This window comes from Rhinolophus sinicus, linkage group LG01 (genome assembly GCF_036562045.2).
Source record: "Rhinolophus sinicus isolate RSC01 linkage group LG01, ASM3656204v1, whole genome shotgun sequence".
NCBI classification, from domain to species: Eukaryota; Metazoa; Chordata; class Mammalia; order Chiroptera; family Rhinolophidae; genus Rhinolophus; species Rhinolophus sinicus.
In genome coordinates this window covers 108,673,271-108,697,302 of record NC_133751.1, presented here as the reverse complement: position 1 = coordinate 108,697,302, position 24,032 = coordinate 108,673,271, and the positions used below count along the sequence as shown (strand labels likewise).

General features: G+C 51.1%; 1 protein-coding gene across 24 annotated transcripts in view; it reads right to left on the bottom strand.

Moving 5' to 3' along the window:
- Positions 1-24,032, bottom strand: part of IQSEC1 (IQ motif and Sec7 domain ArfGEF 1) — a 489,184-nt gene that overhangs the window by 72,540 nt on the left and 392,612 nt on the right. The window contains exon 1 of one of the 24 annotated variants that reach the window (XM_019717559.2): positions 8,847-9,177. The exons of 22 other annotated variants lie outside the window; for them this stretch is intronic. In XM_019717559.2, coding sequence (XP_019573118.2) covers positions 8,847-8,911 — 65 coding nt within the window. In that variant the 5' untranslated portion in view covers positions 8,912-9,177. Of the gene's footprint in view, positions 1-8,846; positions 9,178-24,032 lie in introns of those variants that run through there. One more of the 24 variants, XM_074334250.1, reaches the window with a different exon arrangement.

Genomic DNA, 24,032 nt, shown 5'->3' with positions numbered 1-24,032 from the left:
TTTAAAGCAGTTTCAGGTTCCCTGCAAAATGAACACAAAGTGCAGAGTTCCCATATACCCCCCCATGTGCATAGCCTCCCCCACGATCAAACTACCCCCAGAGCGAAGAATTTGTGCCAGTTGATGAACCTGCATAGACACATCATAAGGACCCAGAGCCCATGGTTTTCCTTGAAGGTTCACTCTTGGTGTTGTATAAAACCACCTTTTGAGGTAGGTGCTATATCATCTTCCCACCGTGCAGGTGGAGGAACTGCGGCACAGAGGTGATGTAATTTACCCAGGCTGCAGGACTCAGAAGGTGAGTGCCAAGGCTGGCTGAGGTACTGGCCCACTGGCGAATGGAGGAAGCCGCTTCACACCCAATCTCCATCACACTTTTCCCTCCATGGGGAAAGCCCGCCTGCTGTCTGCCCACCAAGCTCCTCTTCCCCTCTCAAGACCTGGTCCTGTGGCACAGCAGCCACAAGGCTCCACGGCACAGCAGCATCTGCCTGACTGGCCCTTACCTGCACATGGTACCCACAGCAGGTGTGCAGAAAGGGTCTGGGTAAGAACGAAGGTCAGAATAGGGAACATGGGCCCCTCAACCGCCTGCAACTGCAGTGTTGGCACACAGAGCCCTTCCCTGGTGACTGGCTGGCACCTGGCAGGCAGGAGCCGTATGACCTTGGGCAAGTGATTTGGCCTCTCTGTGCCTCGATTTCTCAGCCATAAAAGTGGGGGCATTGTCCACCTCACAGTCAAACAATGCACAGGCAAATGCTCAGCCTAGTGCCTGTCACCCAGGACACGCTTGGGATGGCTGTGTCAACAGCACAACATAGGACTGTTATTACTTCCCCACATCGCAGGGGCATCAGGGGACAAAGTGGGACTATCAGGCAGCGAGCAGGTCACAGTGGGCGGGGGCCTTAAGGAAATGCCTTGGCTCAGAACAAGGTGTCAGACCATTGGAGCAGCACCGGCACCTGCATCCGAGAAGGGCCAAGGGTGGCCTGACGGGGCGGTCGCTGCACAGAGCAGGACTTGGACCCACAGCTGGCTTACTGACTCGACTTGGTTACCGGCACTCTATGCACACCCACTGCGTTAGATAACAGGGGTATCGATAATAATAGTCATAGGAATGATAGCAACTAAAATTTCTTGAGCACCTACTATGCGCCAGGCTCCAAACGTGGCACCACGGGATGGCCTAGCACTGAGTGACGATGGGACGCACTGGGTAAAGGTGAAAGGAGGGGTGATTCCAGCATTGTGGGCAGCGCCGGAGTAGATGGACGAAGACATGGAAGAGAGGCAGACTAGGGGAGCGGGGGATGATAAGGAGCCAGGTAAGAAGCCACGCATGTTAGAGACCGTGGCGAGGAGAGGCCTGGGAACCCGAGTGCTGACAGACCAGTGTGGGAGGGAGAAGAGCTGGCCACGCAGCCTGGGAAGCAGTGGCAGTGTGCTGGGACGAAGCTCCTTAAGCCGGAGAGAAGAGTGCCGGGGGCAGGTGTGTGAGGCTGTCCAGAAGCCAAGCCAGGTGATGAGCCAGGTTTGGGGTGGAGGTGAGGCAGGGACCACCTCCCGACTCTACCATCTGCCACGGGGCCACCCAGGGGCAGCAGGCAGGAATCTGTGGGGACACGGCAGAGAGCCCCAGTTCTGCCTCGGGAGCCTCGGGCACCTCTTCCTCCAAGAAAGGCCTGTCTGGTGGGGACACACTCATAGGCCTGGCTTCCCCTGCTCACTTCTAGACACAGGACCTCCCACACAGACTGCCCCAAAAGGGGCGGGCATCCGTTGGTCTTCCAGGCTGGGTGACGGGCCCAGGCTGCCAACAGAGCCAGGGATGTTGAGGGAGGGCTCTGCTCCAGAGGCCCCCCAGAAACATGACACCTCCACTGCCAGAAATAAGACTGACCACACAGAAGATCCTTGATGTAAAAATCAACAAAATGTCTGGTATTTGCTTCAAAATAACCTGGGGGCAAGGAAATAAAATGGCCATGGGGATCATTATGCTCTTCTCTCCACTTCCATGTGTGTTTAAAAATGTCCCGTAAGAAAAGTTCAAAATAGCACTAAGAATTTGCTATCCACATCAAGGCCTGCTATCACCCTGAGCCATTTTTACTAAGTAAGTGGAAAAACAAAACAAAACCCCAAAGCCTGCACATTTGAATCATGGCTCTGAGAAACATGAAGGGCCCCAGCGGGAACAGAGAATTTCTGTTTGCACGCCTGCCCTCCCCACCCCTCCTCACTACCAGCAGAGAAAAGAGTGGCTTCCCCAACCACTTCCTCTCCAGTCCCCCCCCAGGACTAACTGCACTTAGGGGTCCTGTTCAAGGCCATCCCAGGCAGACGACAGCAGTAAGGACGACAGCCATGGTGGCTACACCACGCAGGAAGAACCACAAAGCGGCTGGCATTTACTGAACACCATTACAAGCTGGCGCTCTTCTAGCCCCTCTAGCCCCTAGTGATGGGAGCATCACTGCCAATTCAGTCATCCCAATATTGACAGGAAATCTGGAGGCCAGTTCTGACACCCAGATGTCCTCTGGGACTGGCAAACATATTTTTGAGATTCAAGGCCACTAGCCAGAGCTTCCCAGGGTGCTCTGTCCTCTCTACAAAGGGTGATGCCCCACTGTGCCCACCCACAAGTGCCAGAGCCCCGTGGGGCCCTGCAGGCTCGTCTCCCCACTCGCTTCTACCTCTGCTTCATCCTCCACTCTAAAAGGCCCAAGCCCGACAATAATGTCAGGAAGGGGGGAGCTATACATTAACCAGGACGCTAAATCTAATCTATATTCTGCAAAGTTTGACTATGTTATTTTCACTTTTCTCACCTCGGTTTCCTTGTCTGTAAAGTGTGAATGATACCAGCTACTTCAGAAGTCTCTTGAGAGGTTCAAATAAGACAAGTGTGTGTAAAACTGAAAGGCCACCCAAAGGTCAGATACTACCACGGTACCAAAGGCCAGTTGCCCATCCTGTCTAAGAAATCTTCAACCTTGCTAAGTTGAAATTTTTCTAATCCACAGGCAAAACACTCTTAACTGTCCTCTATTAGTGGGCTGTTTAAATCTGGGGACAGCTGGGGACAGCGGGCTACATGCACACACACAGCTGAGGCTTCAGTGCCTTCTCACAGTCTGTGGTCTGTCTCGCTCCAAGCAGCCACTGCCTCCTCCGCTGTGAACAGCACTGCCCTTCAACTGCTGCCCTCACCACCATCTCTCTGCCTCACTTGCTCTTAACCCTGGTCTTGTCCATGGCCAAAAAGAGAGAGCATCTATTCCCGTCGTTTAGTAACGTGGCCCAGTTCCAGCACAGTTGAATCTCTCAGCTCTAAAACACTAGCTAAAAGCCACCATCTACCAGGTTTACTCCACGCTGTTCAAGCGCTTTAAGTGGATAACTCCTGGATCCTCACGACTCCCCCAGTTGCTACTGGCACCCCCATGTTATCGATGGGAAAAACAAGGCTCAGAAAGGCTAGGGGACTGCCCAACATTAGACAGTGTGAGGGCAGAGGGGGGCAGGGTTCTAGGTGGTCTAGCTACAGAATTTGCCCCCTTAACGATCTTCCCTCAGCAAATGACCACAAGGTTCAGGAAATGAGGCTCATCTACTTTCACAGATGTGGAAACTGAGGCCCAGAAATGAGATGTGTTGAGATGACTGACGCCAGGCCTTCTAGGGAAGCCAAATGCCAACAGCTAACGAAAGCCAGCTCTGTCCCGGACTCTCTGGGAGGCCTCCTCTCTGGAGGGAGAGACTCTTCCAAGCTCAGTAATAATCAGGATAAATAAAAACAATTACAATGATTATAACTAACATTTATTGAGCGCTTCCTATAATACAATAAGACACTGTTTTAGTTTTAAATGGTTTACATGTACCAACGCATTTAATCCTCACACCACCTAGCCTCCCAGCCAAAAATAAAAAAGTAAACATCATTTGCTTCCTCCTTTGAAAACAGGCACTGGGGAGAAAGCGTTCACGTTGGCAGACAGACGCCAGCCCAGTCTGGGCCATAGGTGATTTCGGGGAACCCAAACGAGGGGGCCACCCACTAGTTGGACACTATCCCAAATTTTCCAGTTTATTCATGGTCCTTCTCTCCTCCCGTGGGATCAACTTCAGCGCCCACACACACGTGGGTGCCCTAGCGATGTCAAAGGCCCTCGCCTCGGTTTCCCACCGTGCAGAGCCGGTAGTGTTTGCACTGGTCTCCGAGGGAGTCAGCTTTCGCCCCCAGGACCACACTCCACACCAAGGCTAGCCTGGGGCAAGTGTGGTACCCTCAAAATGCCCCAAGTGCTCAAGACCAAAGGTGTCTCAGAATCCCACTGGCGTGTTTGAGGGAAGCAGCCTTTGGGGTCTGTGGGGTCTGGCAAGACACCAGAAGAGCCCAGAGTTCAAGGGATAGCAGATTTGGGAAATATTTTGGGAATCCTGACACCAGGGGATAACAGACACCTATTCTGTGGCTTGGGAAAGATGCAGGCTCCATTTATGATGGTGACATATTTTGCTAAAGATTATTTAATCCCAGAAGAAGCAGAGCCTGGCTTAGAAGAGCACAGACCCTGACACCAGCCTGACTGAGTTCAAAGCCCTGCTCTGGACCCACTGGCTGGTGACCCTGGGCGAGTCATATCACCTTCCCCCAACTGAAAAAGTGGGAACAGCAGAAGCCCTTACTCATAAACTACTTTGAGAATTAACTACTTCACAAAGAGTTCACTAAATGGCAACTATTGCAATTACTATCATTATTACATTGACCTTTGAACAAAGAGGAGAAAACAATGCTAGCATAGTTTCCCATCTATACCAACCGGGAGGGAACTCTTGCTATGGTTCTACATCTGGGACTTAAGTTCAAATTAAACTGTCACCATGTTAGGAAGCCGCAGACCAAGTAAATCCTTGAATGATCCTTTTCCATCAAGGAGCAGGGAAGCCACAGCCATGTATGAATAAATCATAAAAACATACTCTGGGCAATTAGGACCAGCCTCGGCCCCTCGAGGAGAGATTTCACAAGCAGCCATGTAGGCCCCAGAAACCAGTCTTCAGACCCAGAAACTAGCAAAATGGAAAACTGTGAGGAGCCAGTTTAATTCAGCAGTAATTTCGCAAACAGAAAAAGGTGGTAACAGTCATGATGGTGACAACAGCTGCCATTTTGGGGGCATCTAATATGCGTCAGTCGCCATGCTGGGCAGGCATCAGAGGCCTGCCAAGCTGCACACCCTTGTAGGAGGTTGTTTTTAGGCCCCACTGCATGGATGACAAAATGAAAGCTCAGACGGGGAGGCCACATATACGAGGCTGGGAGGAGGCGGAACCAGGGTTTTATGCGACCTCGAGGCCTGTGCTTTATGATGCACGACTTCACAGTATTCACCCTGGTTCGTCCACAGAGAGCCCAGAGCTGGCACAAAGTAGGCGCTCAGTAACTGTTTGGTGAGTGAATAAAGGTTGGGAAGTGCAATGTCGGGTGCCCCCGGGTCATACACAGCTCCCTAGAGAACAAAACACCCCATCCAAGCCCATCTACACAATCTGCCCCCAATCGCCCCATCATGCATCCATGGGCTCATTCATTCACTGATGCAGTCATTCCATCACGGCCAGGCGCCATGCTAGGCAGGCATCAGAGGCCCAGCCACGGGCCCAGCTAGGGCTTCAGCCACAGCAGCCAGAGTGGCAGGTCCAGGTGGCACCATGCAATATGTTACGCCATAATCACCACCAGTTTTCTCTCAGTAACAGCTCATGCAGTGGGAGCGGCAAGATGCTGTAACGCCATGCCAATTAATTGTTCAAGAGCCCTACCGGCCTTTAAACTCATTATGATTTGCTTTTGAGGACAAATGATGAATCCCACTCAATGGCCTTTGAGCATCGTCCCCCGCCACACGAACACACACACCTCCACAGGGGAGTGGGCCACCTGTGTGGACCTCTCCTCAGGCCCCTGGCCAGGCCCGAGCCCATCAGAACTATGCTGTCATCTTGCCACGTGCTTAGTGGGTGGATGGTCCACATGTCATCATAATTCAAAGGGAACTGACAACAGGGGAGGAAGCAAATCCGACGGTTCAGCAGTGGTGGGGAGAGCTGAGTGCTGACCTGGATGATGGCGGCAGCGGACTGGAGCCTGGGCTGGGCAGCGGGGCCAGGGCTTTCAGGCACCCACGTTCCCAGGCACCTCTGTGAAGCACATTATCTATCATTCCCTTTCACCCAGGGGCAGGCCAAGGCTCAGAGGAGTATGGTAACTTGCATAAACTCACAGGGCTGAGCTGGGATTTGAAACAAAGTCTGTTTGCCTCTCGGAGCGCCCTGGACTCTTCTGGCAAAGAATGATGCCATGTTCTATCGAGTCCAGCCAGATAACACCCATACACACACGCATACGCACACACTGAGCTCCCTGAGCAGACATCCCCATTCACTCCCTTCCAGAAACATCTATTTGCCCATTCATTTCACTACCGTGTTTCCCCCAAAATAAGACCAGGTCTTATATTAAGTTTTGCTCCAAAAGATGCATTAGGGCTTATGTTCAGGGGATGTCATCCTGAAAAACATGCTAGGGCTTCTTTTCCGGTTAGGTCTTGTTTTCGGGGAAACACGGTATTTGACTATGCAGAGATGTCAGTCCTGTCCATGTTTATGAACTGAAGCTGTGTAAATATTAGCACAACTAGTTCATAGCAGACTTCCTTGAGCAAAAGCCTGAAAATCCTGGCAAGGCTGGCAGGGTCCTCCAGAGGCCCTCCATCAGAATGTCTGGGTTCTATTTCAGGCTCTCCTTGTAATATTCTGCTCAACTCACTAGATTCCTTACCTGAATGTACCCATTTAGAAAGGGCAGGTAGGGAGACACCCGGGTGGCCTAGGGGCCCAAAGGGCAAAGCATCGGGAGCTGCAAGCACATGCCGTTAGAGAAGCTTCTGCTCCCAGGACAGCGTGCTGTGCCCAGAAAGGGCGTCTTGGACCGTTACACACTGAGGGTGGAGGTCCCTGGAGTATGCCGGGTGCTTTCAGAGTTTAGAGAGGGGGAGATGGTCAGCTGGAAGGACTCTGGATGAGGGCAAACTGGCCAGTGTAGGGAGCTCCTAGCTCTCCTGGGTGAGCCTCCACAGGCCAAGCTTCCTTCAGAACCACATCCCAGGCACTCGGGAGCAAATGTAACCCACCTGCTCTGAGGCCGAAGGGTGAACTACTGTGTCCCCAGTGCCCAGAGCAGGGACTGTACACAGCAGGCACTCTCAATAAACCATGGAGCCTTGGTGCCTACGAGACTGAACACTCAACCTTAGTTTTCTCCCCTGCAATATGGGGATGCCAGTACCACAAGGACAAGGAAGCCAGCGCAGCACCAGATGGGACAGCTGCATAAGGCAGTGGCACGTGCGGGGTGTGCATATCATGACCCTCATTCTCAGACTGATCCACCGATTCCAGACAGCTGGCCCTACAGCTGCAGCTTGCTCAGCCTTCGCCCCAGAGGCAAAGAGCCATGGGTCTTTGGGAACCCCACCCTCACAACCCTCCATGATACTTCATGCCCAGAGTTCCGGGCCCCTGGAGTGAGGAGGCGGGCAGAGGGGAACACACACATGTTCTCAGTGCAACTACCAGACACAGGCTGCAGAATTTTGAACTCAAAGATCAAATGGTTGCAGGTGGGCCTCCCCCCAGGGGGCCTGACACAAGCCAAACCAGCTTGTCAACAAATCCCCTCCAACCCATAGCCCTGCTCCTCCAAGCGGCCTGCAGACAGCTCAGGGCAGCTGTGCTAGCGAGCAGAGCCAGAAAATCGATATTCCCAGCACATACACACTCTCCTTCTCTCCATAAATATCAGCCCTTGGATGCTCAGACAGCCACCCACAACCCAGAAGCAGAAGAGGGTTGGTCTCTGGGACACATGCACGCACTCAGACTCCATTCCTGCCTATACCAGGTGTACATAAACAAACACCCCAATCCCACCAGCGGTCCCTTCACAGCCACAACAGCAGCCACACAGAACTCAGCCTTCCTGGCTTCAGGCGCCCATGTGCATTCCCAGGGGCCCCACTGGGGAGCACAGCTGGACCACCTCCCCACAGCCCCTCAGCACCTCAGCATCGCACACATGCCAGGGGTCTCCCCTGACAGAGCAGACACATAACCCCAGACACAGGAGTAAGGTCTCCCCCCAACAGGCCTCCAGGAGGACTCCCTGTCAGCCTTTGGCCCACCTGCAACCAGACACAACCTCCAGGCCTACTGGCCACGCTCCCGCTTGGGAACTCCCCACCAATTGCTCTCGCACCAGATACCAACTCCCATCGGTTTTTCCCACGTAAACTCACCCCCACACAAGCTCCCATTCCAATAGTCGCTGACAAGTGTGAGCACACACACACTCCCTGTACTGACAGCATCTTTTCTCACACACACAGACTCAGACCCTGTGTCTGGTTGACACACACACACTAACGCAGACACACTGCATCCCGCTCCCCTCCTCCCTCTCACACACAGGCACTGGTCCTGACAGTCTCTCACTCTCACACACCCATTCTGTACAGCTTCTCTCCCGCACACACAGTTATGTCCCCGGCCGTCTCTAACAAACCATCACACAACAGAACGCAGAGCCAGGCTTGCTCACAAACCCACAACACACTGCAGGCGAGTGTGCAGTGTCGGGTGCTGCGGGCACCCCACGCCACCCCGGGCCCCGCCCCGCCAGCCGATGCGCCTTCAGCCCCTCCCCGCAGCCCTCTCGCCCGAGCCCCCGCGCCCACCCCGGCCCCGCCCGGAGCCCTTACCCGCAGTCAAGCTCCAGCTCCAGCAAGGACTGGGTCCGCTCAGAGTTGCAATGTAGGCACCACATGGTGGCTGCGGCGGGAGCTGGCGGGGCCGGACGCCCGGGACCCAGGCCCAGCGGAGCGCCGCCTACTCCCGCCACGGGCTGCGGGTTCTGGGGGCCTACACCCGACCAGGAGACCTGACCACCCGCCACGCGACCACCTTGAAACACCACCAGTGCCTGCCAGTTCCTGCTGCTCCCGGCCCAAGTCCGAGCCCCAGGCCAGCCGAGCCGAACCCTTCCTCCGCCGGGCGCAACCGGAGGCCGGGCCGGAGGAATGTGGCCCGGGAGGGGCGGGGTAAGGGGCGGGGCAGGGAGGCGGAGCCGCGGGGGGGGGAGCGCAGGAGGCGGGGCAGAAAGGGGCGGGGCCACGCAGAGCTGCAGGACTAGGTGGGTGACTAGGGCAGGGTCGGCATTCTCAGGTTACAGCCTCCAGTGTCCCTGCAAGCTAGGCCCTTTTCTGGGAGGACTGCGCACTCCTCCAGCACAGATATCCCCAATATCCATATCTTCCTCCCCAACGTGCACAACAAATACAAAACCCTAAGCTAGCAAACTGTAGCCTTCTCCGCTGGTGGAGCCAATCCTGACTTTGGCCTCAGTTTATAAAACTGGGCCCTTGCTGTCCCAGATGGTCTAGTACTGAGGCTCTGATACTCCTGCCCCAGAGAAAGGAATAGGTCCCGTCCTGAGGCTGGGGACACGCTTTGGGGGACTTTTTGGTGAGGATCTAATGGAAGCAGCTTCTTTTGCCCCTAAGCCCTTCCCTCGCTCAGAGACAACATTCGGACTCCCATTGCAGGCTTAAAGTAGTACTAATTTAGTATCTTAGAGCTCTTTACTGATATTTAATCCTCAAGACAACACTGTGACGTAGGTGGAGTTATTACTGGCCCCATTTTTCAGAAGAGTAAACTGAGGCTCCATTTAACTGCGTTAACTAAGAGGGTTAACTAACTCACCTTCTCTCTCCTCTCCCAGGCTGCTCAGCTCTCCCTACTATAAGCAATCATGTCTTGCTGTTCTCAATTTGCATATTTACATGTTTATTATCTGTCCTTGGGCTTCATGAAGGCAGCCACAGTGCACAGCACCCACACTTGTGGAATGCCCAAACGTGGTTGGGAGACATCAAGCATACATAGATACAATCAAAACCCCACCTGTCCTGGGCTGTCCCACCTGCAAGTCCATCTCCTGGAGGGCCAGGCAGCTGGCTGTTCTGCGGGAGTCAGGAAGCTGCAGGAAGTCACTAAGGCAAGGACATCATCTTGTGCCCTTTTGAATCTTTAATTTGCAGGGGGTGGTGCAAAGGGCCTGGTGAGTGTTATTCCCAGGTGGGGAAACTGGGCTGGGGTGGGGGACAGTGAAGAAAGAGGACGGGGTTGGTCCAGCTTGTCCCATGGGAAAGTCCGGAGAGACAACTTAGTGCACCAGGGTATCCAGGCAAGAAGCTGGGCAAGAATTCAGTGCTGCCCTCACTGCCCATTTCCACATTCTTCCTCTTCGCTTCTGATGTTTTCTTTGCTACTTTAAAAATAAAGACACTGAATAGGAGAAAGTATTTGCAAGACACAAATCTGATAAGGGTCTAGTATCAGTACTATATAAAGAACATTTACAACTCAATAATAAAAAGGCAAATAACCCAATTTAAAAATGGGTAAAGGGTCGGAATGGACATTTCTCCAGAGAAGACATATGAATGGCCACTAACACATGAAAAGATGCTCAACATCACTAGTCATCAGGGAAGTACAGATCAAAACAGTGAGGTATCACCTCTCGCCACTAAGATGGCCAGAGTCACGGAGATAGACAAAAGCACCAACACATGGAGTTCTAGAGTGAGAAGACCACTGAGCCACAAAGTTCAAAGACTGTGGTCACATCCTGCACCCTGGTTGGTGGGTGGGGGGAGCTGGGAGGGAATAGGGCTGTTATAGTCCTGTTTGGGGGCAGGGGGCAGGTGGAAAACTCCCACCTCAGCTTCAACTGCCCTCTAAAAATAGGCTGCAATAAATGGAGCCAAGAGAATTCCCCAGCCCAGCTGCTGGAGCCCTCCAGACAGGCTCCAACAGCCTCACAACCTGATTCTCCAAGAATTTCAGGCACTTCTCCAGGCCCAGGGCCTCGTCAGTATGGTCTTGGAGACATTGTTCCAGCTGGGATTTAGAAGAAGGGAGTGAATTTCCCTGTTAGCATTTGGAACACCAGAGGATGGAGTCCCTGGAAACCAAATGCCTCTACCTCTCTTGTCTTATCTTCCTGCAAAGTGTGCCTCTTGCTTCTGCTCAGTTAACTGCCTCACAAATTAATAATTTATCAAATCATGAGGTGAGTGAGAAAACTTCCAGCCAGGAGAGGCAGAGAAAGACAATTTTTCTGCTGAAATGACTAGACTGGGAAAAATTTGTTCATGTACCATTTGGGCAAATTCTTTAGCCTTCTGAGTCTCAGTTTCCTTAACCCTGGCTAATTCACCTTGCTGTTTAATTTAATTTAGCAAGCATTTATTAGTGCGTGCTCTGTGCCTGTCTTCTGAGGCCCAAATGGGGAAGACAATGTTGTGGCAAGTGTCCCCCCCAGTATGATGTCATGATAGTTTGGAGGAAGGAGCCTATAATTCTCTATAACTCTGCCCTATGAGAGGCTCCAAAGATAAAGGGACATTTGGGCTGGGCCTTGAGGGATGAGTAGGAGCCCATGTACAAGGTTGTAGGATGCAAACAAAACCCATGAAAATGTTTAGTCCCACTGTGTTGTCCTGGGTTTTAGTCCTGAGTTGCTTGCCTTGGGCCATTTCACAAGCTACACCCGACTTCATCCCCTCCCCAGGCTCCTGACCGCCTCCTGTCTCCCACAGTCCCCATGTGGCACTCCCCCAAAAGCCAACCTTTGCAGTCCCTCTCCCAGAACTGTCAGGACGAAGGCCAGCCTCTCCACATGGCTGACCTTGTGGGCTGGTTCACCTCTCCAGCCCTTGCCCTTCATCACGCCCCCTTCATGCGTGCCACACGTCCAGCAATACTAAACTTCCTTCAGAACCCCACTATGCCTAGCTCATGGCCAGGACTTCGGGCTTCACTTTCAATGTCATTTCTCCCAGAAAACCACCCCACCCAGCCGTTAGTTCAAGTTAGAAACTCCTCTTTTACATACACTCTCGGTTACTCTGCACTTGCTCTCTCATCACAGCTATGAGCTATACTGTCCCTGCTGGGTGAGTTGGGCCCATGCCAGTCTCTGTAGTGTCCGCCATGCCTACTGTGAGGCCAGGGACACAGAGGTGCCCAGCAGTTGACTAAATCAAAGGTTGGAAAACTAAGGCCTGAGAGCCAAATTCAGCCCACTGCCTGCTTTCTTAAATAAAATTTTATTGGAACAGAGTCACACCCATTCACTTACATATGGATACTTTTGTGCTACAACAACAGAAAAAACTGAACAGTTGCAATAGAGACGCATGGCCTTTATCTAGCTCTCCACAGAAAAATTTTGCCAACCCTGAAATAAATGAAGCTCCCCTGAATTAGTTTCTCATTGGCTCCAGCTACCCCAGAGAATGCCCTGCCCTTTCAGCCTGACCCCCGGTGCCCTGGCTCAGGCCCCGAGGACAAGATCTGGAAATAGCAGAATCTGAACATCATGGGAAAGCTGGTAATGAAAACAACAGGGCCGGGCCAGGTGGCCCTCAGACAAGATGGCTACAAGATGGGGTGATTCACTGTTAGGAACGAATTCTACAAATCTAGCTACCCGCGTGCATGAAGACTTAGATCTGCGTATGCTAGTTGTTTGTAAGAGCAGAACATAGAGGAGGAAATGCACAACGCTCCTCAATGGGGCTGGGTAAGGAAACAGTGGTGCACCCATCAGTGGAGTCCTGTGTCAAAAAGGTGGCAGCAGCATCACACGTACACACTTACAGGAAAAGAGCTGAGAGACAACACTAACGTAAAAAAGTCCAGGAAAATATGAAATGTATTTACAAGCTATAGAACTAGTGGTTCTTATATAGGATAACATAAGACTATTTATTAAAGGAGACCCAAGAAACAGGCACCAGTGGTTTCCTCTGAGAAGGGAAACTGAGGGTTCCAGAGATTCTTGAGAATGGGCCTCTGCCCTCTAAGCTGGAGATCTAGTTGGGACAGAGGAGAGAAAGAGGAAGACTTTTCACTCTATGCCTTTGTATAGTTCTCAAAATTTTAAACAAGTGTTTATTACATTAAGGGAAAAAAACGCCAGTGAAATAAAGAAATCAATACAAGACATGGTAATCCAAGGGACTGGAGGTCTTCTACCGTTTTCCCCCCAAAATAAGACCTAGCCAGACCATCAGCTCTAATGTACCTTTTGGAGCAAAAATTAATATAAGATCCAGTCTTATTTTACTATAATATAAGACCAGGTCTTATAATATAACATATAATTTGAGTCTTATATTAATTTTTGCTCCAAAAGGTGCATTAGAGCTGATGGTCCGGCTAGGTCTTATTTTCGGGGAAACAGGGTAGCATCTTCTAGCATTTTCTAGGAGGCTGTGAAGCCCGCCAGAGCCAGTCCACAGAGACCCCAATTCTAGATTGTACTTAAGCTGCCTGTCTGGCCACTCCAGTTTCCTTGTCTTTTAAGCAGGCTGTGTCTTACTGACAACCATGCAAATCAACTGGAGTTGCATTGCAGCCCATTCCAGCTTCCCTCTCGGTGCCCGTCATTACTATGTGACGCTTCATAACACTGAAACAGACACCCCCACAGCACAGCCAGAATGCTGGGTCTAGGAGGGAGCTCTGTGATCATCCCTCCAGCCCAACCCCTAGTTTTACAAACCAAGGCCCAGAGAGGTGAAGGGATGAACCCTGGGGTGTGTGGCCAGGTACTAGAAGCATGGACACTGGCCCAGGCCACCGGTCCTCACTGCTGGGTGGCGCAGCAGGGGCGTAGACAGTGCAGCACACAGCCTGGGCGTGGGGCAGTTGTAGGTTCCATACACAATGGAACTTATTCGTGTAAGTGTTGGATGCCATAAAAAACCAGAAACAGCAGTGCAGAACATAGAATTCTCTGGAGTAACATCTAAGGGAAGCTAATTAGTCCCCAGAAGAGAAATTATCCAGATAAATAAAGCTGTTCTAGAGAAAGCAGGGAAACATATGATTGCACTGATATGTGGAATATGAACCAAAAACAACAAAAGAACAAGACAAACAAATGAGAAACAAAAACTCATAGATACAGACAACAGTTTAGTGGTTGCCAGAGGGTAAGGGGGGTGGGGGGTGGGAGATGAGGGTAAGGGGGATCGAATATATGGTGATGGAAGGAGAACTGACTCTGGGTGCTGAACACACAATGGGATTTATAGATGATGTAATACAGAATTGTACACCTGAAACCTATGTAACTTTACTAACCATTGTCACCCCAATAAACTTGAATTAAAAATAAATGAATAAAATAAAGCTGTTCTTAGTAAGTGCCAAGTCACTTTTTCAATTTCCATCATTTTTAATAAAAACCACTTGCAAATCATGGACTTCTCTGATCATACTAAACAACGTAAACTAAATGACGTTGGCATAACTTACTGTGGGAGGCTGGGGGCTGTTTATCTGGAACGAGAGTGTAGGGCCATTTACCTGCTCGGGCACTACCTTGGTTGTCATCCAGCTCCTGACTCTCTTTCCAGCCTCACTCCCAGCTACCATCTCTACAATATAGCTCCTCCCAGAATGCATCAGGCGTGTTTCCGTCCCAGTGCCTTTGCTTATTTCCCACTTTCTGGGTTGCTCTCTTTATCTGCTTGACAAACTCCTACTCAACTTTCAAGGACCAGCCCAAATGTCACCTTCTCTTTGAAGCATCCCTTAGTGCCCCCACTCCCCCTCACCGACCTGTGGACACCTCAAGGGCTGGGACAATGGCTCTCCATCACTATCTACCCTCTCATCTCAGTGGCGCCCTGACGCTGTCACTGCTTCACATAACTGGCACAGCTGTCACAGCACCAGGGGAACTGAGTCCCAACCACAGAAAACTCAACAGCACTTGGGTTGGCCATGACCTGGATTGTAACAGTGAGATTAAAGTGGCCTTAATGTTAGCACATGCTATAGCTTTAGAGCAGAAGGAGTTAACCAGTGCTACCTGCTCATCATTCATACAACGAACCTGAGGCCTAAAGAGTGGGGAGCCCTTCCCCAAGTCATGCTGACACACAGCCTAGAATTCGTCCTCTGCCTTCCTTTCCATAGCTCCTTCCCCACTGTTCTGACAAAGGAAGCCACGGAGCCAGGGAACCATCGTGGTTTGAGGTATGAGGATGTTGTTTTCCTGTGGTCTTGAAATGAATGATAAATGAATGATGCAGTTGTTATTATGCCAATAGTTGACAAATGGATTAATACAGCCTGTGAAGGCATGGGAGAGACCCTCAGGGAGGTGCTGCAGCAACAGAACCACAGTGTTAGAACACAGGGTCCAATGCACGGAGCAACAAAATCCCCCCTGGGTAGAGATAGATGGTGGCTCTGTGGGAGCTCTGAAAAACCCAGCATGTGATGTGTGCTCAGTGATTGACCAAGTAAACAAAACAGCCAGTAATGATCGCCTCCTCCAAGAAGCCCTCCTAGCCTGGATCCCCAGAGCACTCCACGCTTCCAGGTCCCAGTGCCACTGCCCGCTACAACCCTGGCCACCCAGAGGATGATGTTTTGTTGTAACAGTGAAGGAAGAGGGTGGTGGAAGCCACAGATCATAATGTTCTCACCACATCCCTTCCCAGTCTGGCCCGTCAGTGGGCATACCCCATTTTTCTGAGTCCCTCTGCTGGGCCTAGCCAGGTGAATTGGACTGCTTGTTCTGGAGCCCAAGGGGCAGGGCCTGTGGAGAACAGACCTGTGGCTTCTGAAGTGTGGCTACTTGAGTTCTTGAATCTATTAAAGTGGATGGGAAATGGCCAGACACCAAGAAGAAATGTAGAAGGAAAAGCTGAGCTATTGCCTTCACCGGAGAAGGGCTCGTTCCTGATCCTCACCCCCACACAAATCACAGTTCATCACACTTCCCATCAGGCTGCCCTGCCAGCCCCAGATACAATCAAAAGTGCCCCCACTTCAGCCTCTCATACTCAACCCTCCTTTTCCTGGTTGGTGGCATAAGGAAGTCACCACCAGATCCTTAGGGAAGACCCACAATGCTTATACTGAGTGGGTTCAGCCATCCCTCAGGGACAGCTCAAGGAAAATGGCTCCAGGCTGTTTCAGGTTGGCCTCTCTGTGCCCACTCTCTCTGCCTGAGATGGAGCCCAAGCCACCCTAATTCTCCGCCGCAAATGGAAGAGGGAGGCCTGTGCCCAATAGGTCTGGACAGATATCCCCCCCACACACCCCTACCCCATGTGACCTTGGGCAAATCACCCAGCTTCCCAGGACCTCAGTGCCTTCACCCACAAAGGGCGGACAGACCTTCCTTGCAGAATGGAGTGAGGCTTGGCAATGACACTCACAACTGCCTAGCCAGAGCCAGGCACCCCGGAGGCCTTTAGAGCCAGCAGTCCCGCACCTCTCACCGGAGTTAACATACAAGAGGAGCCAAGGTGTGTTGAATGAGGAAGTGCTTTTCCTACCAGATGCTCCATCCCAGACTGGGACTGCTTGGCTAGGACGGCTTGGGCCAGACATTGGTATCAAAACCCCAGGCCCCTGCGCCTGGCTGTGAACTTGCATCTTGGGCAAGTACACCAGCCTTCTGAGTCTCCTTTCTTACCTCCCTGCCTCTTTGTGCCTCTTCCTTAAGCCTGGGGGCTGTTACCTCTCTCGCAGAGTCATGACCATCTCTCACGGGCATATACTCTGAACCAGGCACTTTACCGAACTGATTGAATTTAATCCTCAACAACCCTCCATTTTACAGATAAACTGAGGCTCAGAGACGTGGAGTAATTTGCCTAAGGCAACACAGGGATTTGAGCATAGGTCCATTTGGCCCCCAAACCGTGGACGTATTACATTCATGAAGCCAGACTTGTCCCTTCTCCCCCTACACAAGGAGCTTACTGAGCACAGGCTCTGTACTAAGTGCTTTACATGTGCCATCTCATTTATGCCTCACAAGGACCTTCTAAAATCAGTACTATTCTTATTATCCTCATCCTATGATCCAGAAATAGAAACTGAGGCTCAGAAAGGTTAAGGAATTTGTTTAAGGGCAAACAGCTTAAGTGAAGGATTTGAACCCAGGTCTGTCTGAGTCCCAAGTGCTTATAACAGTATTCCCTTTGGTGTTCAAGGTCCAGCTCCAAGAAGACCGCTGCAGGGGACAGTCTCCCCTCCTGGTTGATACGATAGAAATGACAAAAGCAAAATCAGACCCTCCCTGCCCCCACTGGCTGTGGAGTCAGACTCCTGGCTCTGTCCCTAGATTGGCAGTGTGGCCTTGGGCATCGCCCCTCTGAACCTCAGTTTCCTCTTCTGTAAAATGGGAATGAATAGCAATGCGTATCTGTGAGTTTGTAAATACTTAAGTGGCATATCAAGTGCTGGGCCTTCGGCATGCACTCTGCCCCCCAATGTCCATCAATGCCCACGCAGTCTGCTCCTGGAACTCCTTCACAAATCCCGAGTCTCTGCCTGGGAATGCCCACTTCCCCTTTGGAATGGAATGCAGCTAGGGCAAAGCAGAAAGGGAACAGCAGTGGCCACCCCAGGAAGGATGCAAGGCTTCTGCCAGCTCTGCTGAGGCTGCCTCAGAGGTCCTGGTGGGGTCACATCTGGGGTAGTCCTGGATTTTGCTCTTTCTCTTCCCCGGCTGCCTGCGTCTCCCATTCCTCCTTCAACAAACCCATCCCAGGGCTGAGCCCACGCTCAGAGGGCCCCTTGTTATGAACCCCTTGAGGAGCTTGGGACCAGGGATTAATTAAGTTCCACAGTTCCAAGCCCCACCTATAGTCTGGGAAGGAGACAGGCCCTACACTTGAAGAGCTCTGAGACAGCGATACATGTCCCAAGGAGGGCCGGTGGACTGTTCTCTGCCACTTCTTCTGAGGCCCCTCCCCGGGTTCCCCAGGTAAGCCATACCCACATCTCTTGATCTCATTTAACTCCCTTTCAAGCCCATCTCACCAGCTTATATTTTTATCTTGCTTAATTACTTGTTAACTTGTTTACTGTCTGTCTCGTCTACCAGGAGGAAGCTCTGTGAAGGAGACTTTGCTGACCACTGTATCCCAACACACAGATGGTGCCTGGTCTGCAGTAGCTGCTCAAAAAATATCAGATAAATGGATGAATTTTGTTGAACCACATTCATTCTGGCTCAGGGACAACTACAGGGGTCGGGCAAGACACATGAGTCGGGAAGGGAATCGCAGGCCTCCTCCCTGCTCCCCAGCCTCACCCTCGTCTTACTCTGAGCCAATACCCCTCTCCATACACCATAGATTATGGAAGGGCCAGGTGAAGCTGTTTCACGAAAACATCAATTCTTATCTCCAGCATGCCCAGTACTTAAAAGAACCTGTCAGCTAAAGATTTTATTAAAAAAAAAAAAAAAAAAAAAGAGGAATCCCTTTGGCAACACAAATGACCATCCTTGACATATTTGGGTTTCTTTTCTAGTAACTTTGCTTAAACTGGGAGCCATCTGCATTAAAAGGAGTGGGGAAATTGAGGGAACCTAGAAAAAAATACATACGGAAAGCTGCAAGGGCTTCCATCTGGCGTCACTGATTTCAGTCACATGGCAGGGCTGGGTCCATGTTTTAAGGGGCTGTTAGGGAAGTATCTCGCTTACCCTTAAGAAGTGCCTTCACACTGCAGAGTGGCACCCAGGGGGTGCCAGCCAAGGCCCCAGTGGGCCTCTATGAATAGTCTGTTCATTTACAACAAGTGCTGGGAACACCCGTTTCACAAACGGATCCTGCTAAGTGCTCCTAAAACAACAGCTTCTCTTAAGTGGGTTAAACATTGTCCTGTGCCATCTTCTTTATGTGATTGATTTAAACAACACCTTCTTTTGCCTCAGTGGGAGGAAGGCTTCAAGCAGCTTGCCCTGACTCCACTGTTTCAGAACTAACAGAGGTGGGGTACATGTGACATCTGACTCATTATTTGAATAAATCTATAACTGAGAACATGTGCGTTCCTGAATGTGTTCAACCTGGCCACCTACTGTGTGTCAGGTCCTGACTAGGTATCTCAGAGGATGCAGAGAGGGAATCATTTGAAATGCAAATTCTCACCATCAAACTGATTCTGATGTCTGCTGCATCAGAGGTGGGTCCTACACTACGGAAGCTCAGTGGGTCAGGGGACTGGAGGCAGCTCTCATTTGATGATGCCAGCCCTTCATCAATTGAGAGCTGCCTCTCGACAGCAGCTCTGCCAGCTGAGTTTGCATCCCAGTTTATCACAGAGGCCCTGAAGCCCAGAGAGGGTATGTAATTTGCTCAAAGACACATACCCCATTAATGATGGAGCTGGGATTAGAACCCAGGTACACTGACACTCAGCCTACGTTCTTTCCACTCCACCAGTGGTTCTCAAAATGTGGTCCCAGGAACAGCAGTGGCCACAGTCCCAGTTGGGAATCATTTGAAATGCAAATTCTCACCATCAAGCTGATTCTGATGCCTGCTGCAGTTTGAGAATCCCTGCATATGCCAGGGCACTAATATGGGTGGTCAGTGCCATCATGGGAGCAACCTGGCATAGAGACAGGAACGACTGTGAGCTCGTGGGGGTGGCCATCAGGGAAGTCTTTCTGGAGGAGGTAACACCTATCTTGGGATTTGTGGCATGAATGGGAATTCACTGAGTGACCCAGCAGGAGAAGGGCACTGCATGTACAGGGAATGGCATGGTCAAAGTCTTGGGGAGCTTGGGAAAATATAATCGTAGTTCTGAACATATGTGAATCGTGAAGTGTGGGGACAGATAAGCTATGAAGAAGGAAGCCAGAGGGTTAAGTAGGGGCTTCGTCCTATGGGTGTGTGTGTAGGGGGCTGCAGTCAGCAGAAGTGGCCTGGATTTATCCCCAGGTTAGTTTTCCCAAGGACCAAAAGCACTGTATACCAATTAATGCTACTCTTTCTATGAGGGAGACTTTATATCTGTTCCATCAATAAGAAACCAGTCTCACTAAGCATAAATTGAGTTTTCCCATAAAAATAAATCACCAATACTAAAAGACTGTTATAAAATACTGCTTGGATTCTGTTATCAGCAAAAGGCCTGTGCTTGAGGGCCTTTGTTTAAAACAGAGATTAGCAAGTAGTATAGAGAATCCATTTACGGAAGGCAGCCATAAAACAGAAGGATGCTTTTCATATCCTGATAGGGAGCAAGATACAGGATGTATCACTAAGTGAAAAAAGTACGGTGATGAATGCTGTATTTGGGTAAAAGAAGATGGGGGGAGAGCACACGCGCGCGTGCACACACACACACACACACACACACACACGTTGATATATGCACACAATATCCTGGACAGTGGTTACTTCTGGGAGAACTGGAACAGGGCTGGGAGGGTAGCTCACTGTTCACTGTGTACCCTTTTATATCTTTAGCTGTTGAACCCTGTGATTGTATTACTTCCTATAAAATAAAGAAATATGATTAAGCCTTTCTTAGAGTGATAAAGAGGTGTTAAAGACATATTAGCCCAACGGACACTTTGGTCGGGATGTAATCAGAGGGCTGAGCGAGCACTGGGGCATCTTCCCCGTCACTGAATGCCTGAAGTCAGTTCACACCCACTAGGGCCTGGGTCTCATCCATCCAGAAACCCTGCTTGGTGGGTAGCAGGGGTCCGAGAACACACTTTGTGCAGCAAGAAAAAACACCCTCAAGCATCTTATGTTTTCACCGCCACCTGTGGCTGGGGCGGGCTGGGGAGTGGTCAAGGTCCTGTCCCCTGTGGTTCGGAACAAGACCTGGCACCTCCTGCACTATGAAGAGAGGAGGGCAGGCCCCAGAGAGCACGTCCTGCACACCAGACAAGTGCGGAGAGCTATCTCGTGGAATCAGTTATCAAGTCCTATTATTTAGACCACACGGAAACTGAGACACAGAGGTTAAATGGCACAACTCAAGGCCACTCAGCTGGTCATGGCAGAGCTGGGACTCCCACCTGCAGGTCCATGCATGAAAAGTTTGGGAGCCTCTGCACCAAGTGGGCTTTGGGCCAGTAAGAGAACCCAACCCCACAAAATAAGTGTAAACTGCAAGATCCAGACTGGGCCCTGCAGGTTCCCACAGTGGACCCACAATTAGCATGACTTATGCAACAATCCACACACAACGTTTGTCTCTCTCACAATTTCCACATATGACTGTCATTTACGTGTCAGTAGCAAAGACATCAAGGTTTGGAAACCCCCTTAGTGTTAGAAATGCAATTTGGAATTACAGGCATACAACAACTTGTTCAATATCTCAGCTATGTCTGCAGTAATTATTAAGAGTAATCCACATCTAATAAATACACCACTGTATGGAGAGGGAAAGCCAGGAGTGGGGGTGCTAGACATGGGCCTCAGTTGTTTTCCTCCAGGTCATTTCCTCTTCTAGGGTCCCTCCTGTCCCTTCCTGCAGCGGGCCTCGTCCTTATGGCAGTTGCACTCAGTGGGCCTCTCGTGGGGCTCGGCCCTGTCTTCAGGCACCCACACAGGAACAAGTGGGCAGCCTTCCTGGTGGGTCCTGCCTCCTGCCCTCAGAAGGGGCCCTGTTCTAGGATTGCTTCCCATTTTTCCTGGACAGTCTCGGGACACTACCTTCCAGTAATTCCCTCTTGCTTTAGTCAGCGAGGCTGCTGTATGCTGCTTGCAATCAAGGCTCTAGCTTCTGCTCCTTGGTCTCCCTCAGTGACCACAGGTAGTTTCATGGCAGGGAGGCTTACTTATACTAGCAGTGGCAGTGGATGCCATTTCTGGAGCACTGATTCTGTGCCAGTTGCGCCATGGGGCTCACACAGGGTGTCTGCGACCCTCCCAACCACAGACAAGGCACCATCCACATTTTACAGTAGGGACGAGCTCAGAAGGACCAAGCCATTTGCCCAAGATGCAAGATGGCACACGGATGGCATAACTGCTGAGAGGTTCTACTTTGGGACTCAGCCTCTGGTCGGGAAGGTGCTTCTTCACTCAATACACATTGGCATCTCTGTGTTTTAGCTCTGGTGCCAGGTGCAGGGGCCACTGTGGAGCAGGGGAAGGGACTCTACTGGGCTGTGAAGGCCTCCTGCGTCATGCCCTGGCCAGGCTAACACTTGTTAGGCACTCACTGTGTGCTTTATGCATACCAGGGACTTCATAACCTGCATTTCACTGACCCGAGGCTGAAGAGATGAGGTCTGGACCTAAGCACTCCCCTGCAAAGGGTGGTTTCACTCAGCTGCCCCCAGGTCGAGCTTAGCAGCAAATTTAGATCAGCTTAAAAAGACAACTCAGGTGGAGGGTGGGAGATGAGGGTAAGGGGGTTCAAATATATGGTGATGGAAGAAGAACTGACTCTGGGTGGTGAACACACAATGGGATTTATAGATGATGTAACACAGAATTGTACACCTGAAATCTATGTAATTTTACTAACAATTGTCACCCCAATAAATTAAAAAAAAAAAATCTGTGTAAAAAAAAAAAGACAACTCATGGCACAGCGGATGGAGTAGTCCTCAGAGGAGACGAAAGACAGGGTGGTGACAACTGCAGGCTGGAGCCACCAAACCAGTGGTCTGGGTGCAGTGGGGAGCAGGGGGAAGCTTGGCCTGGCCTTGGACTGACCACAGTGGTCCCCAGCCCACCTCTCACTGGGCTGACTCCAGCTGGTTCAGCCCATCAGTCACCGCTGGGGGCCTGGCACTACCGGTTGCCCTGCTGGAGAACTGCAGTCTGGCCTCTCTAGCCCCAAGAGAGCAGGCAGATGCCCCGGCTTGGGGCCAGGTGCCCAGAGAACAACGGCTGAGCCAGTCTCTGTACCCCACCCCAAGCTTCCTCATTCAAACCTTCTTCCTGCCTGAACAACCTAAGACACCCTTCTCCCCGACCCTCCTCGTCATACGGATGGAGGGCAGCTGGATCAGGAAGCAGAGCCAAAGCTCAAACCAATTTCAAAAACATTTCAATCTAACAACACGTCACTGCCTTGTTTCAAACCCTGGCTCCTCACTGCTTAAGACAGAAGCACCAAACTCCTTTCCATACCCACAGACCCCTGTGGATTTGGCCTCTGCCTATCTCGGCCCTCACCACTCTGCTCCAACCTCATATCCAGTAAGTTGGCTCCTGCCCCTGGGCCTTTGCACATGCTGTTCCCTCAGCCAAGTCCACACATCTCTCTCTTCACCTACTAGACCCTGACTTCAACTTCAGGTCTCAGCTCCTTCAGACAAGCTGCCTGCCTTCTTCGCAGGCACCACGGAGCGATTCCTCCCAGCGCATGGCTGCTGCTGTGCACGGGCGTGTTTCCCTGTCCTTCCCTGGAAGCTCCGTGAGGATACAGCTCATGTCTGTTATACTCACCATTGAGTTTCAGCCCCAGCACCGTGCCCGGCACATCGTAGGTGCTCAAGAAATGTTTGTGGATTAAATGAATGATGCGTGTTTCATGGGAGTCCCTGTCCCAAATTAGCATGCCTTCATAAATACACTGTTCACTCTCCAAGGTGCCAGGCACAGACGCAAAGGTCCTTCATACTTGAGCTCTGGGGAATATTAAGAGATGATAAAGTGGAGGGTTTGTGCAGAGGTATCCTGACCAGGAGTAGACAGCCAGGAAAAGCTAGAGCTGAGATGTGGACCTAGGTATGATTTGCGCCAAGCCATTCTGTGGCCCCTAAAGCCAGGCATATGGTCCAGTTTTTCCTGAGTATTCACCCAACTGGGTCTACTCAAGCTGCTCACACAGATGGAGAAGGGTTTCGTAGTTTTCTTTCTCGGGAATTACCAGCAGGGTCCTGGTGGGAGATTCTAGAAAACTGAGCACAGGAAGACCACATAACTGTGAAAGACACCCCCTCATGCCCAGGCACCTCTCCTCTGCCAGTGAGCATGCTCAAGGTTGGCTCCACCACCTGCATCCACCACAGGCCCTGTGTGTGTTTGTAAAGGGCGCCCTCTTCTGGTGGACACAGTCTT